Raw genomic sequence first — 17,226 nt, forward strand, 5'->3', positions numbered from 1 at the left:
TTTTTTTTCCACATATATTACCTGAAATACCTTATTAGCCCAAGACGGAAGTTACGAATTAGAGGAATCCATTTCTAAGTGGACTCATCGAAATACTTGCAAATACCATACTTCTAACTCATAGAAAACGTTTTGGAGAATTTGTTATGATTGACCAAATTCGTCATATGTATTAACAAATTAAATAGTAACAGAAAGCCACTTAAACAACACCACGTACTTGTGTAGGATAATTAATTTTTATATATTTATTATTTATCACATGCATAATATAACAAATTTATCATATGAAAATATACAGACAAAATCAAATAAGTTAGGACTGCGTTACTTTTAAGTTAAATGCTGCTGACGATATGATACATCAGTCACAAAAACCGAGTAAATTAACAATCCAAAACTTTTCTAAAGTCAAGTACAGGACCAAGTCAGCTTGGTAATAACACCTCACGCTCTTACGCTCAGCGGCTCTTCTAGAAATTGTCTGCTCTCCTCATTCAATGCCCTATTTTAGAAATATTTGCTTTTAAAATGGAATAATATATCTATATTCCTAATACAGCATATTTAAGTCGTATTTCTTATTGTTATGCTGGTATACATTTAATAACTTATGAACAAAATATAGTTGTCATCGATAAATAAAAGTGTTGGGGAGGTGCTTCACCTATGGCGCGCAGTGCGGTGCTACCAATGAGAGCTATTCAATTAAACTCATACGTGACGTAGGCAAGTGATTTGGGGTGAACTCAGAGCACGAAAAGCAGTGAGCCCAATCACATTGATGTCTCTGAAAGATGAACTAATGTTTCTATGGTAACAAGGAGAAAATCATCGTGAATGCCTTGACAGGTGTGTGACAGTTCATCCTTAAAGCATGTACGCGAAAGGAAAAGGTTCGACAGTACCTTCCGATAATCAAGCGCGAGAAAAGTGAGTATAAGTTATATATATTTTCCCACAGATAGGTCACCTTATTATTAGGCTGAAAGGTAATACATGTAGTGACCAAAATTTCTGAAACATACTGTACCAGTAACGAAAGTTCAATACAATTGCTAATTAGAAAAACATGGGGAAACGTAGCAGTAGAAAATAAAACATTTAAGTAATTATACTTTGTAATAATATTGAAAGCAAAACGTAAAGTGTATATGTCAACCTTTAATTTTTCTTTTCTTTCAAAGTCCAGGGCATGTGGTCGGGTAGGCCCTATTTCTTTATTAGGGAGAAAATATAATGTTGTATATATATTATCTTATACAGGCTACTGAATTACTGAGTTATATTTCCTGTTTATTTCAGGTTAGCCCTTTACGTTTATGAATATTTACTACATGTAGGAGCACAGAAAGCAGCACAGACATTTCTATCAGAAGTGAGTAGTGCATTTCCGTTTACCGATTTTTGTGCTCATTATTTCATGTGCTTGGTGACGAATGACCACTTAGTTCCTTCGGGTACACTAGTTAATTTGTTGAATAATATATGTTTGAAGTTTTCACGTTTAGGTAAAAGTACAAAAAACAACACTTTTTGTTGTATTTTTAACTTTTGCCGAAGTATTTTTAAAATAATTAAGATTCACGTAATGGGACAAGTAAGTAATTGACTTTCGAAGCCATACAGTTACAGCGCGGTATTGAAATTAGTTTCTTATTACTATTATCAGTGTGTGGATGAATCGGCTAGTTTTAACTGTTGAATGCTCAGTGGCAGAAGTTAGGAACATTATATATCATTAAAAGAATAAAATCTAATATAATTTTGTCTTTCTAAAGTCATTATATTAATATACAAATTTGAAAAAAAAAGTTTGAATGGGATATAATTATCGTAGTTTCAGTGGTTAGTTGATTATTTTGGTTTCGAAGTGTAGAAACAAAATGACTTTGCCCTGAGTCCACACACACATTTACTAAATGTGAGTTGGCGTAGAATTGTCTATAACTGAACTTAAGATGTGAGTCTTGTCACATTGTTAATAATGATAGTTGAGATTTACATTAATTATAATCATAGCTGTTTAACATTTTGCGCGTGTAAATATTTTTTGTCATTAAAACCTTTAAATTAAAAAGTGAAATGTTTACGTAGTTTATCAGTTTAGTATTTTCCACTTATTTTAAAATTCAAAGTTCTAATAGTAATATATTAAAAACACACCAGAATAAGAGAAATGAATAGTACTAACAAAGATTGTGGATATTAAAATACCATACCCTTAAAAAAATTCTTTTGACCATTATATCTTAATTTATTTACAACTGTATCTTTCTTTGTTACCATGAACAATAAACATGCTATTATTAAGTGTTAAATTATTTGTTTGTAATATTTAATGTGAAATATATTGTGTTAGTTGGGACTAACAAAGATGTGAAATCTGTTTCATAAATTTCAATGAACTACCTTGTTTATTACTAAGCATTCCTACATGACCCCATTGGGTTAATTCTGGAAAGTTTTGAATTGATATATTATTGTAAAATGAGTAGAAAACAACCCCAAAATCTAAATACTAATTACCAAGTTGTAGTTGTTCATTTGTTTAATAATGTTGCAAAGTTATGGATCTTTCTTGTGTTTTTTATTAAACTTACTATGGTAAATTAAACAATCCACTATTTGCTATGTTGACTGTATTAAACATCTGTACTACAGCTTTGCTAGTGATATGGATTAAAATTATGTACAAGTACTTAAGTAAACTATATACTGTACATAATACTTTCAGTATTTATTGTTGACTTTTTTTTGTTTCTTAATCTTGTAAATCTAGTGAATATGAGTGGAAAATTGTTGTATCTCTATTTACTGTTATTCTTTGTACTGTTTAATTGTATGTGTTGGTTGGAATAGTATTAGTCTCTGGATAACAATAACAGTCTTACAGAAGAAACGTCTTGATTTTGTGGTTCATCAGTCTCTTAAGTCATCCAAACAGTTTGTTGTTGCTAGTGGTAGTACAGATAAGGTTCTAGGTTGTGAATACATGAATACTGAATTCATATTTCAAGAAGTTATAATGTCAGTGGTTAGGCTACACTTGGACTACTGTGTTCAGTCTTGGGCTTTTTGCCTCAGAAAGAACACTGAATTATTTGGAAAGGTTTAGAGGACAGCATTACTAAGACGATACATGGAATAGAAATATTGTGATATGAAAACAGATCTCTGAACTTGTTTTCTCTGGAATAAAGAAGAGTTAAAGGTGATCTGATAGAGGTTTTTAAGATTGTTACGAGAATTGATAGTGTCTTCACTATCTCTCTCTCTTTTGTATAGTGTCTGTTCACTATCTCTCTCTCTTTTGTTGTTGAAATAATGGTGAGAATAGTAGAACTTGGTAACATAAAGGTAGAAGTCATCACTATCTAAGACAGCTTTAGTTTTGTAACAAGGTGATTTGGCCTCTGAAACAGGTTGCTATCAGGTGTGTTAGATGCAATCAGTTTAAGGGTCAGTTTATTAAATATTTGAATACTTATAGCTGTCTGAGTTTTTCTTGTGTTTAGTTTGGTGGATAGGATAGCCAAGGAGAGCTGAAAGATTCTTTGTTGTTATTTAATGTTATGTTATACTGATACCGAGTTTTGGTGTAACTATTCCAAAATCTAGTATTCTTAAGTTATGGATCAATGTATCAATGCTTATTTTGATTCTGCAGACCCATGATATTCATAGGGATAATCCAAGAGATTAAGTTTGTAACCAATACAGAAACTGTATTAGGTGGGAAGTGGCTTTGATTCCAAATAAGTGTGTAAATCTTTATATAAGTTTATTTACATACTCAAATGAGATGATTCTGAAGTAGGTGTGACTCACGCTTAGCATTTGTGTGGGTTCTTCCTTCATATTATTTGGTACAAGACACTGCAGAAAAATATTAACAAAGAAGATATATTTATCATCTATTTAAATTTTAATCAAGTGGGGATATTTGTTTTGTTTGACTTGAACATTGTTTTGTTTTATAAGAGAAGTTTGAAAGTCGTTAAAGAAAAACGTCATAATTTAACTATTTGCTTAAACATAATATTGTTTATTAATAGTGAATTTCATACCGAGTATTATGAAAATATTGTTCAGTGAATCTTAATTAGTTTTATGAATGTTTCTATGAAAATGTATTCCGTAAGAAAATTAATGTAATATGTGAATGTGTATCTTAATTTTGTATTGGGTTTCAAGTCATTGTAAAAGCTGGGTGTGGTGGTAGTTATTTCTGTGTATTTACACATTGTAAATATTTCTAGAATTGTCAACAGATGGTGCTGGGTCAAGTCTGTAAATGTTCTCTGTATTAAATCAGGTGGTGGATATGTAGTGTTAATGTTCTTTTATACACTTAGCAGATTATCTGAGGATTTGCTGTTTTGAGTTGCCCTAATGAACCCTGTAAGAAGTTGAACACAAAATTAAATTTTGGTAACATAATTAATAAGTGAACTAAACAGCAATGTCTGTTTATCTAAAAATAATAGACAAATAACTTTAAAAGAAGTATTATAAACTGCTACTTTCAAAATTGAGTTGTTGTTTTTACGAAATGCGGTTTCCTCTTAAATTTTATACAGGACTGGTAAAAACTACCATTACAGTTATGGTGTATTGTTTTCAAATGAATGCATTATGTATGTTGGACAAAGTACATGTCGTGTTATAATATGAAATAGGCAAGTTAACTTTTAAAGGAAGATTCATTTCTCTGGCCATCTATTCTAGCTGTTATACATTTCTTTTTTAGTTAGGTTGCATGTTCAGAATTGTTGGAACTTGTGTCTGTCACCACCAGTAATTTGTGATCTGGTATGCTAGCTAACTAATGCATGTGAATATTATATTTAATCAAGTACTCAGTTTTTAACTCTACAGTCAATCGGTGAATATGCTACTTGCTTGCATAATCTATTCAGGTCGAACTGTTTTGAATGTTGTGTAATTACACTCATGGGCTCCTTTTCTTTAAATGGTAAAGCATCAGCCTAAAAGCTGATATTTTTAAGAGCAGAGGAACAAGAGTAAGTAAGATGGCAGGAGGATATTGATTTATCAGTTTCACCCATTAATTCTCCAAACAGACACTATGATCACCAATTCAAAATAAATAAGATTTTTGTCAAATAACAAACACGAGGTGGTTAAAGGCCACTTGACATATTGATGTCATCCACTCTACTTGATAAGAAAATCAAGATAATTGTAACCTAAATCATATGTATAATTCTGACTAAATTCAAAACTTCTCTTGCATGATAGTTAAACCATTTTCAAGTTTCCATGCCTGAGAGTAACACTTAATAAAATAATGGTATTTACTCTCCAGGTGTTTACAAAAGAACGTTTTATTTTAAACTATGTTTTTCCATTGTGACTTTATCAAAGCTTCTACAAGAATTGATTAATCAAAAATTCACAGGTGGATACACCGAGGTGAACCTTTATTAGACAAGGGGTGTTGACTATAATTCTAAATTTACTATGTATGTGTGTGTTAAATATGGTAAGTTTTTATTAAAATGTACAAGTTCTGTTTTATGCACAAATCAGATGTGTTACAAAAGTACTTGTACTCGACATGTCTGTGAATTGACAATATCGACCTGACTAAGACTGACCAATCAGAGTGCAAGGTGATTTTTCCTATAAATAATTAAAATATCTATGCCCATTCTACAATTTACATATTATCCTTTGCATAACCTCTAAATGAATATGTACATTTTCTCACTATCCGTATATCTTGTATCGGATATTCTCTTTACTACAAACTTTTGGTAAATGAACAAATAAGAAAATGAACAGTTGATATTTATGGTATCAAATAAATGACACTGTGTTGTATGACACTTCGTAATAAGTTGTGACATGCACACTTTGGCCCCCACTCATGTGTATAAGGTTAGTATGAAAAGATACATTAACTTTTTAAATCACTTACTCAGGATGTTTAAAATATTCACAATATTATTTTTCACAACTGTTCTAAGATTAGAGAAGTGGTTCTCAACCTTTTTAACCCCTAAGGACCCTTTTTATTATTATTTTTTCCTACATAGATCCAATGTTTTTGGAAAATTCCATCTACCCAAGGGTAAAAGGCCCTTATCAGTGAGTGTACATTTACAAAAGTTGCTTATTTAATGAATTGGTATTACCTTCGTGGACTCCAGGTTTTGAACGGTTGGATTAGAGTATAATTCTGATACTGATTGTAGCACTGTTCAAACATTTGACATGAATTGTTGTATTTGAATTTGTCTTTTATTTATAATTTTTACATGAGTAACTTAATATCAACTGTTTGTATAGTAGTAACATAGTCATTATCATAACTAGACTATAATTATAGAAAAAAATGTAAAATAATGGTAATGATCTGATTGTTGTTACGAGCATGGTTAGAAGTCCCATGAAATGAGAAATTTAATAAGTTAATATATCTTTTCATGCTAATCAGTTTTTGCCAAAACTGTAATGGTTTGAAAAATCAATTTTAATTATTTCAAGAGTAAATATAATTTTTGTTCTAACTTTATTATTAAAAATGTCTAAATCTCTCCAGTATGTTCCACAAATTCTAAAAAAAGTAAAATAATATTAAAAACTCATATTTTATATTGTATGTTTGTAAAGACTATCAGTGCTGTTTTAAATCTAACATTTTTAAGTTCAGTCTCACTCAAAATTGTAGTACTGTGAACAAATCTCGATACTGTGCCACCAGGTAGTATTGAAATCATTGACATTCGATAACAATACTGATGTTTCATTACAATAATAGTTTCAGAGTATATATCTGCTGGTATACTTACTACCATGCTCTGATAACTGTTTATCTTATTATTTTTTTGTATTTAGAACTTTGAAAAGCAGTTGCAAAAGATCAACTAAAGTAATAACTTTATTAAAGAAAAAAACGAATCTTTACTAAGATGTAATAAGTAGCCAAAATATTACAATTCCTAACCCAGTAACATGTTGGTCCGTCACGTTCCTCAATTATAGCTTGGATATGATGTTGTATTTGCTCCACTAGTACATGCAATGAATCTGCTTTAATCTTTAACCATTCAGTGTTGACTTCAACCCAGGTAGAGTAGACAATACTAGCTGTCTCTTGATAGCTACACCTGAAACATTGTATAAATTCTTGATGTGATCGAGGCCAAGGGTCTGTGCAAGCCAGGGTAGACATGTGGAAGTTTGTTTTATGTTCACTAAACATTTACAAATGTTTTTACTTCTGGTTGTTAATTTTCAAACCATTAGAATTTTCCCAGTCACTTTTGAAAGATATATGTTGAAGCCTTTACCAACTCTTCCTAGGTTGGTTATATTTGTAGAATAAATCTTAGCAGGCTCAGGCATAAATATGATGAAAGAAGAAGTTTGGATGAGAAAGTTATGGAAGGAAGAAAAGATATAGAAATTATTTAATATAACAGTTGTTCTGTATAGGCAAGGAAATAAAAATACTGATTTTACCAAGAAAAAATGGAACTTGGTTGAGGGTTAACAAGTAGTTCTAAGTTATAAATAAATAATTTTCCAACATACTGAAACCTCTTGCTATTGGTGAGGGTGGAGAAAGAATTCTGAAGTATTTGTAGTATATCTCTATGTTGAATTGGTTGCTTGTTTGGTGGTTGTAAAACAAATTGAGGCCTAGAATTTGCTTATTGTGGGTTGAAGTACAAGATTTTGTAGAGAGATTAGATAGGTTATTGGTAAGCGATTTTCTGTTTACAATTCATGCTGGAGTTAATAATGTTAGTAACAGCAGACGTGAGGGGGTGATACATTAACCAAGTGCAGGGAGCTATAAAGATAGAAAGTGGGAGTTAGTTGGTGTATTAATGAAAAGGAATAGGAAAGAGGAAGGCAAAGATAAAACAAGAAATTAGGGTTATATCTGAAGCAAAAGGTAAACAGTTTATATCTGTGGTACAGATTTAAAATCGAGAGCAATATTTCTGCATGGTTCAGGAGCTTCTTGGTGTCAGGAGTTTAGTAAGTAGAGTATGTGAGAAACTTATTACTCTTATTAGAGAATGTTTAAATTTAAATAGAGAATTTTTTGACCAGGACAAGTTATGCTGAGGATTTTAGAGGATACGACATAATAAGTTAGTTGATAATATTGACAGGAAGTTTAACAGGGATCATAATTTCTTTCATCTTAGTACAAGGCTTCTCTGCAATATATGTAAGTTACTTGAATTAGAAGCTTTGGTAGCAGTTAACATATTATATTATCAGTGGTATTAATTTTTTGATGTGGGGGTGACCTTAATGGATGAAATGACTCGGTCATTTTGTTTTTATTATCCTTGAATATTCTGATTTTTTTTTCCCCAATGGAAAACTTTACCATGACAATAAGAAATTATTTTCTATATCTATTTACTGCTGAAATTATTGTTAACAACAATAATACCCAGCTAGTGAAACAGAGCATTTTAATCTCTATAAGTGAGAATACAAGAAAAGTGTACATAGCTATATATCTTACCAGGTTGATTTTTAGTCTCCTCCTAAATGGGTAACTTGCCTTAATTGGAAGTTAGTACTAAAAATGAATTGAACAGTAAATAACATAAGAGAGTTTAATTAAATGAGGAAAGTACTCTGTGATCCATGAAATGTATGTGCACCTCCACTATTTGTTTAGGTTAATGATCTCATCTGAGTTTTGTACAAATGAGTGATGTTGAAGTTTAATAGCACTAAAATGAAAATGTGTTTTAATATTTGTCAGAATTCAGAAAGGTGATGTTCTCCAATGACATGTTATTGCTTCATGTTATGGGGCTATTTTGGTAAATATACCTCATATTTGTTGAGATAAGAAGGTTGAGGAGATATTTGCTGGATGTCAAGAATTGGTTGGAACCTTTCTAACATTTATTGTATTTTAAGTGTCACTGTTGTTTTTAAATATGACTGAAATATGCATGCTTTACTCAGGAATGAAGTATCTTAGAATAAAATATTCTCATGTGCAACAGCAGTATAAGGTAATCTTACAAAGTTGAAGATAATCTGATTTTGCTAATTTATAAATTGGAAGCAGATTTGAATTACATAACCAGGTGAGATGTATGTGTTAAGAGTCATTTTCAACTAGCGTTTCTTTATCTAGTGAGAAGTTTGATAAGGGAAAACAAAAAAAAGTGTTGACCATGGGTGTTATTTAGCAGTTGACTTTAATTAGTGGTTCAAAATTAGGGACAGCAAAGACTAGGCAACTTGTACTAACAGGAATTGGACTGAGACCCTCAAATGACAAGACTCCCACATATACACATACCTAAATCACCAAAACTAAACAAAGTTAAAAGTAAAAGAAACAAACTATATATGCTAAAATTAAGCAAAGCACAGATAATTCAAAATGTAAAGAGTAACCAGATGATGGCCATGCGATTTGTTAAAAGATTAAATAAAAAAAAGCATCCCACTCAAAATCTGTATCTTTGAACTTGTATTTAAAGTGTATAGCAGAGTTTCTCTCTTCACAATAAACACAGAAGTATTTTGATTCCTTCCCAATTTGGATAATTACAAATAACAATAATTAGAAACCTTAAATTTGACTATTTTGATTATTTTTTTATAGTTGATATAATTGTAATTTTGATTGATCAATTTTTGGAATAATTGTAAACAGAAGTAATCAAAATCACTAATTTCAATTAATTGATTATTTTACATGACTCTAATCAACGAAATCACTACTTGTAAATGATTATTTAAATTGCCTGGGTGTACTGCTGACAAAAGCAGATAACATTACAGATTATACTGCAAATAACTGTCCTGATAAATGCTTAATATCATAATATATTGGTAGTATTAACTGCATGCTGTTTTTAAATATGAATTTATGTTTCTTATATAAACACACACTCTCTCTCTTTCTTTCTTTCATGTTCTTTATGTTGTTTTGTTATTATAAACTGCCACATGAAAAATACCCAAACAATGTAGTCAGACAGGGATCCTAGATACTTCTGTTTTAATACAGTGCAGTACCAGTCTTGAGCCAAATAACTGCTGCTGTTGTATGACTTGTGCTTTCAATTTGAGTCCAGTATCTGGTACAGTTTATCTGTTCTTTCAAAAGCTTAGCCAGTTGCCACAAATGGAAGGATGTAATTTTAGAAGTGTTTGAATGGTTAATAACTGGGTCAATCTGAAATGATGTTACTACTTTTTAAATTAGGCATGGCTACAAGTGCTTTGTAACAAATAATTTTATACTGTTGAAATGACACAATGGTTTGGTTAAAAAAGAAAGCATATTCATTTAAGATCATTTTATGATCTTGGAACATCCAGACATGCAAATGATTTATGAATAGCTCCCATATTTAATGTGTTTAAATGCAGCTCAAACCAAAACACACCCGTCATATTTTTTTCAAATGATGTAATACATCCGTGGTTATGTTATTCAATTACCTATCTTTAACTCCTACACTTGTCTGTTTCTTTGAAATTAAGTGAAGCAGCTCCTAATACTTCACACAGTTGCAACAAGTCATCACAAGTATCGCGCTACACAACTTTGCAGTTGATGAATGTTAGCACGTTACCTCGTCAGTTGCAGTAAAGCTACTGTGAATATTTTGGACACTTTATGTAGTCTTAATAAGTAAACGTTTATTTGTAGTATTTCCTCAACCATCTATTAATCAATGTAACACTGTTTTTGTTGACAGTTGACAATTTTTACAAATTGTGTTAAAGTATATTTACAAGTAAGTTTCATTTAGTTGTGAGACACCAATGCTTTAGTATTCTGGATCAGCTTAATAGTCTACCATCTGTTGATAAAAAAATTTGCATTTTGAGACCATTTAGTTACAAGTGTACTACTGTGTAATGTTCAGGTTTGTTTGTCAGAAAAGAGCATTTATGTTGAGAGTTTCTGGTTAACTTTGATAAATATTAGAGGTGTTTTTAGCATTACAGTGTAACAGTAATTATATTTAAATTCAATTTTTATTTTCTTTCTTTTAGATAAGATGGGAAAAAAATATTACATTAGGGGAACCACCAGGATTTCTTCATTCGTGGTGGTGGTGAGTATTTATCATCTCTACAAATATCTGAAATTTGGATTGTTTAATGCATTTTTAAATTATATTTGGTAAAAAAAATCATGTATTTCAAAGCTGACATTCAAGATCATGATTTAGAAAACATTTAAAACTGGTATGATTTGGACATAATGCATAATTTCATCAATATTATAAGCAACATGATTTTCTAGCTTCCTTATTATGTATATATATTAATGAGGTTGATTTGTAATAATTTTAATGTTTCTGTATGTACTGACTGAGTATTTATAGTTCAAGTTGTATTCTACTTGGAAGCCATTTTCATTTTAGAAGTCATCTAAACAAAAATTTTATTTTTCAGTATAACTTGATGTGACAAAGTGGTCCTTGCACACTTGTATTAAAAGTATAACTTGATGTGATAAAATGGTCCTTGCACACTTGTATTAAACATTAGTGGATGATGATTATAAACTTCACAATTGTTAATTGGACGAGGGTTCTAATTTACATGCAAGTCTATTTCTAATTATAAATATTTTTGCAGTGTTGGTAAGTTAGAAATTTGGTGTTTTTAGTACTGTATGTTTCCGGTAGGTTATTCCTATTTTTGAATTATATAAAAGTGCAAGTAGAATAGTTGTATTTACCTTAATGAACATTTTTTTAAACATAACCTTAAACTTATGTTAGTTTGTGTAGTTCAGTGGTCCCCAACCTGTTCATGCCACAAATCGATAGTTAAACTTTATGATCAAGTTTCATATTCCTAGAGCAATACAGTTTGTTAAAAGAAACTTAGAGAAGTTTATATCTATAAAAAGGTAAATCGAAAGAAATAATTCAATAATATGTCAACAGTACACATTAATTGAGTGCCGGTACTGGAATATGTTTGTAACTTATCAAGGGCTGTTCTACAGTTTTGAGATTTAAATGTTTTGAACTCTTTTGCAACCCAAAGAAAGGCTGTGCACATTATAGGTTTCTCCAGTACTCACACAGTGGCCCTTTTTTAAGCCTGGGGACTTCTAAAGCTAAAAACTGATTAAAAACTAATAACATTTAGTTATTTGATGATAACTGACTAAAATAAGTTTTATTAAGCTTTATAAGACTTTTTTTTTTTTAAATATTTGTGTGATTTTTAAAAATGGTCGTGAGGGAGGGAGTTAAAAGCCTTCATGTTAATTTATTTTACGCTTATTATGAGGTTGACCTGGCTGGGCTAAATTTGAATTAGTTCCAGAATCTAGTAATTATTTAATTTTTGGATTATATACCTGTCTGTAATTTGTGTGTGCTATTAGGTATGCTCAGAAGCCAGTGCATTATTGTACAGATTTACCAATTTAATAATGTATAAGATATTAGAATTATAGGAATTGTTTACCTGAAACTTAGAAAAATGTAAAAATTTTAAACAGGAAAAAAATTTAAAATATACAGTTATGAAAAAAGATAGTAAAAAAAAGAGGCTTTAAAATTTTGTTAATGGTGTTTGGAATAACACTTTGTTAATGCTATTCAATAAAATCAATTAAAATTGTCATTGGTTGATTGTCTAGTGTAATGTTGTCTTGGTAGTTCTACCATTGTTAATGTTTGTGAATCCACCTGGTGGCAATAAATAATTGGTAAGTCAAAGAACTGACCATTAATTGTTTGTATTTTACTTATTATATTACAGCTAACTGTGATGGTAGCTAAATTTACTACAATACTGAATTGTTTATTTGATTTAGGCTGTAAGTAAGAGGTTATTCTCCTTTGTAATTTTTCATAAATAAAGCATCACAAGTTTGACCAGAATGTAAGCTACAGTAATAAGTTACTAAGGTGGATGTAGAAAGCTGCTATTGTATGATTTTTTTTACTTTCTTCTTTAGTGATGGTAATAAAAGCTAACAAATGCCAAAATATAAAATTTAAAACTTGTTTGTTGTCGGATATACTGAGTATAATATCTGTGGTTACAACTTTTCACCAGGTTAATCTGGCATCACCAGATGAAGGTCAAGCATATATATTATATACTCTATATCTGAGAGTAAATGAATTTTAGCTTTTAAATACCTCCTGTAAACTGGTTCTCAAAATAGAAACTTAATTTTGATTTAGTTACTTTAAATATATATTTACTTACAATTTACTTTAAAAAGAACTTTTGTATGAAAATGTTATTTTTCAAAAATACTCTCGCAAGTTCCTACACTTATGTGAGATTATACGAAAGTTGCTTAGAGACTGCTTGGAAGAACGTGTAGCAGGCAACATTTTATCCTGTTGAATTATATTTTCTATCATATCGTGTCTTATTCTTTATACTGGAATTCAAATCTACAGAATGTTTAAGCCTCTTAAAATCAGGATCTAGGAATCACATTTTTATTTTACTATTTGAACAGGTTTGGTTAATTACAATTTATTTCAAATATGAAAATTATCCCATCCTGTTAGGTGTGTGTGGCCTAACAACTGAAGCATGGTTTGGTGTTTAAAAAACAAAAATCAAAACCTCTACCTTTCATTTATTTTCTGTTCAAAATTTATTGTTTATATATTTTAAGGTCGTTGACTTGTTAGGAAATTCTGTATTTAACGTAATTCTGATAAAAAAAAAAAACTAGGTGGATTTTTAATTATTTTATTTTATCATCACATTTTTATTATCAAATAGCTAAAACCTAATTCGTGAACGAGAATTTATCAAGAACCTTTGAATTGGCATGTTTTGCACTGGCACAGTGATATAAGAAGTCGGGTTATTTTGTGACGATGAACTTATTTCTTGTTTTATGAAATAATTATTTAAATCATTTGTTATGTCGAATGTGTCAGGATGCTGACATGCTTGAGCAATACTTGTTGATCAATATCACAACTTATTCTGTAATAATTGTTTACTGTTATTCTAGTGTATCTCGTGTGAATGCACGGACATTTTTAGAGACATATCGTGTTGAATATCGCAATCTTGTTTATAAGCGATGCGAACTTTACACATAAAAGAAGTTTGTGTCGCCTGGTGGTACGAATCAACCAGAGCATAACAAGTACATTGACTTCAGTTTAATCACAGTTACTTGGTGTATTAGAGTTTTCCCTACTCTTTACCTTTAGAATGTACATTTATTTTCTATTTTAACTTTAGTTATCAAGGGACAACTACCTCCGAAATCAGCTACTACCAACCTGTTTTTCCTTTAATAAATGTGTTGTAGGATAGAGCTAGTTTACGGTGTAGTCTGAAGATTCTTGCTCATTTTAAAACACAAACCGTTTTCTATTTTAACTACGAAATCGTCCTTCGCATTACTTATATAAAAATTAATAAGAATACATAGAAAAATATGGTATTCAAAAGTAAGTTTATTAAACTTACGGGTAATAAAAGAATACATTTTTTGAATCGATAAATTGTATTCAACATGTTATCTCTTCCTTTTTATGTACTTCATTGTCTTAACGAAATACAGGACCCGCTGCTGGGTTTCTCATTATTGTGTACGCAGTCCGAAACATTGTTTTAGTATCAAATCAAATGCAGAACATAGTAAGTAAAAGTTGCACGGTTATATTTACATATTCACTAGTACGTATTTTGTTATTATCTCAGCCGTCTTAAAAATATGTCCAATTATAAAACCTGAAACTCGAGAAACAGTTTATTGTACATTGTGTACCTATGTGTTGACAACAAATAAGCACATAGTGTAGCCTGTTATTACCGTGATAATATTAACACCATATTCCTGATTTGTTTGTCCATTTATTTCTCATTCAACATCCCAAACGAGTCAAGTTTATTCCATAATTGAAGTACAAATACAGCTATTTCTGTATTCAAATACGTAACGTGATAATTCTTAAAAGTATAGCTGAAATTATCTTTGCCACGTTTTCCTGAATTCTAGTCAAACCTCATAAAAGATGGAGGAAGTATCGCTCCTGTTTCGTGGCCCCCTCCCTTTAAACTACCGGTACACTTGCTTTTCATCTGGATTCCCTGGCTGAAGTCATCGCTGAACTGGATATTCTAGCCTCGCTCTGTTGGCCGCGTGCCCGTGCGCAGCTTCTAGCTGGGGCTGGGACGGTGTGGCCCAGCTGCTGTTCGCAGTCGTTACCTTTTCTTGGCTTGGTCTGACCTCGGTGTGCCATTGTGGTTGCTTTGTCTCTTGTGTACAGCTGCCTGTTGCCACATTATATGGGAGGGCTACTGTTGACGTACTTAACAGCGTCAATTCTTCGCGAACAGTAAAAACACAATATAACTGTTACGAATGTTTCAAGTTACTTAAGTTTAAAAGATCGAAAAACATACGTGTTAGTAAAAAAAAAAAGAAGTTAATCGTATTAGTTAATCATTATTAATTAGTTGACAAATTATGTTATAAATTAATTACTCTGAATTATTGTTTTTAATACAATTAATTTGCTCATACGGAGAGGAAAAAATAAAAAAAATATTTTGTTTTATCAAGAAAATTGTGAATATGCTGAAGTATCATTAAAAATGACACCAGTAGATATCTTAAAGGTTATTTTTTGAAAGCAATAATTTCTTAAGTTCCGATGTAGTATATTTCGCATTACCACCATAAAAATAATAATAAAAAATTACACTGACTTTAAAACTGTTTATGTAATTGAATTAATGTGTAGTCTGTAATACTATTATTATAAACCAAAATTATAACGTACAGTATTTTCCACTTAACTAAAAATATTTGTTCAAGGTTTTTCAACTTGCACCTTGCGTTTTAGTACTCTGGTTTTATTTTTTTCGTTGTCAATTGATTTTTAGCTTAGTTAGATGCTTTAAGTTTCAGTTTTGTTTTTACACTGTCAGAGTGAGATATATTTCGTTTTTTGTGTATGTAGGTATATGTTAGAGATTTTATCTGTAAACTGTTAAATATGATTGGAAAGATAAAATTTAAATACACAGATGAGGTTAAACACTAAGTAACAAATAGAAGTTGTGATAATTTTTTAACGTGTTCTAAATGTATATGAAAAATTTCGCTTACCATGGGTATTTTCTTCACATAAAGTGTGGTACATAGCAATATTGTTTGTTACCAAAAATAACATTGTACTGTCATAAAAGTTTGTTTTTTTCTTTCTGGTTAATCAGAAGTAAAAATTTGTATTCCTATCTTGTGTTCTGTGCCACAAAACTTTACTGGCAAACTTTTACAGTTTTAAATTGTTTTGTACAGTATATTAGTGATTTTTATGTTATGTTCTTTATATAAGTTGTTTTACCAGATCAAGGGATGTATCTTTGCCTGTAGTTAAAATAACTTTTGTGAATTGGAGGTAAACTGTTCCTTCATTCATGTAATTTCATAAGAAATGTGCTCCCAATGGTTTAGATTATTGAATTGTAATATTAACCATCTTCAGAGTATGTTGATTAGTGTTGTTTAGTTATTTGAACTGATTTAGTTAATATTTAAAGTACTTTGTAACTGACACCTGATATTTCTGTGAACTATGCAGGCACGGTAAGATTTAGTGTTACTTTATTGGAGTGGGTTTGAAACAGAATCACTCAAAAGCTAGATATTATTTTGATTCATGTAATGGAAATGTTATTTTTATATGCCTTATTATAAATAAGTTGTTATTACTTAGTAAATTTTAGTAACTAAAAAACAATACTTTCCCATATAAAATAATAGTGTAATAGATTACTGATGTTAGTTACTTGTAAATAAATAAAACTGCATCTTTCAACTCAAACTTTATTTATTATTTTAAAACACAGAATATATTTCCCTTGTTAAAATTTACAAATAATACCAAAACAAAGTTTCTGACTTTAATACATAAATAAAAAAATAGATGAACTGGTTGAATGATAGAAACAGAATAATTAATGTCATTAGATACCATTATAGTTCTATATCATTATAGTTGTTTTTGGTAACTCATTGAGAATGTCATTTTCCCCATACAGCTGTTTTTTAGTGTATTGTTTTTACTGTGTATGGTATGTTTCGGATTGCCAAATAACAAATTTTGTGAAGCTTAGTGAATGCACCACAAAGTATAATTTATAGGGTATAGAACATCAGTTTCAAGTGAACGTGTTTTTCTTATTTCATTTTCCTGTAAATTTGTACTTTATTTTGAAGTA

General features: G+C 30.3%; 1 protein-coding gene across 11 annotated transcripts in view; it reads left to right on the top strand.

The window, feature by feature from the left end:
- Positions 1-662: 662 nt before the first annotated feature.
- Positions 663-17,226, top strand: part of LOC143229871 (single-stranded DNA-binding protein 3-like) — a 258,681-nt gene continuing 242,117 nt past the window's right edge. For 9 of the 11 annotated variants that reach the window (XR_013016106.1, XR_013016118.1, XR_013016107.1 and 6 more), the window contains exons 1-3: positions 666-933; positions 1,306-1,378; positions 11,035-11,096. Coding sequence is in view for 8 of the 11 variants with exons in the window: in XM_076462757.1 (XP_076318872.1) it covers positions 878-933; positions 1,306-1,378; positions 11,035-11,096 (191 nt within the window). In the remaining 3 variants the exon portion in view is untranslated. Of the gene's footprint in view, positions 934-1,305; positions 1,379-1,452; positions 1,601-11,034; positions 11,097-17,226 lie in introns of those variants that run through there. The other 2 variants (XM_076462733.1, XM_076462785.1) reach the window with 2 other exon arrangements.

The sequence above is a fragment of the Tachypleus tridentatus genome, chromosome 1 (assembly GCF_004210375.1).
Source record: "Tachypleus tridentatus isolate NWPU-2018 chromosome 1, ASM421037v1, whole genome shotgun sequence".
Lineage (NCBI taxonomy): Eukaryota > Metazoa > Arthropoda > Merostomata > Xiphosura > Limulidae > Tachypleus > Tachypleus tridentatus.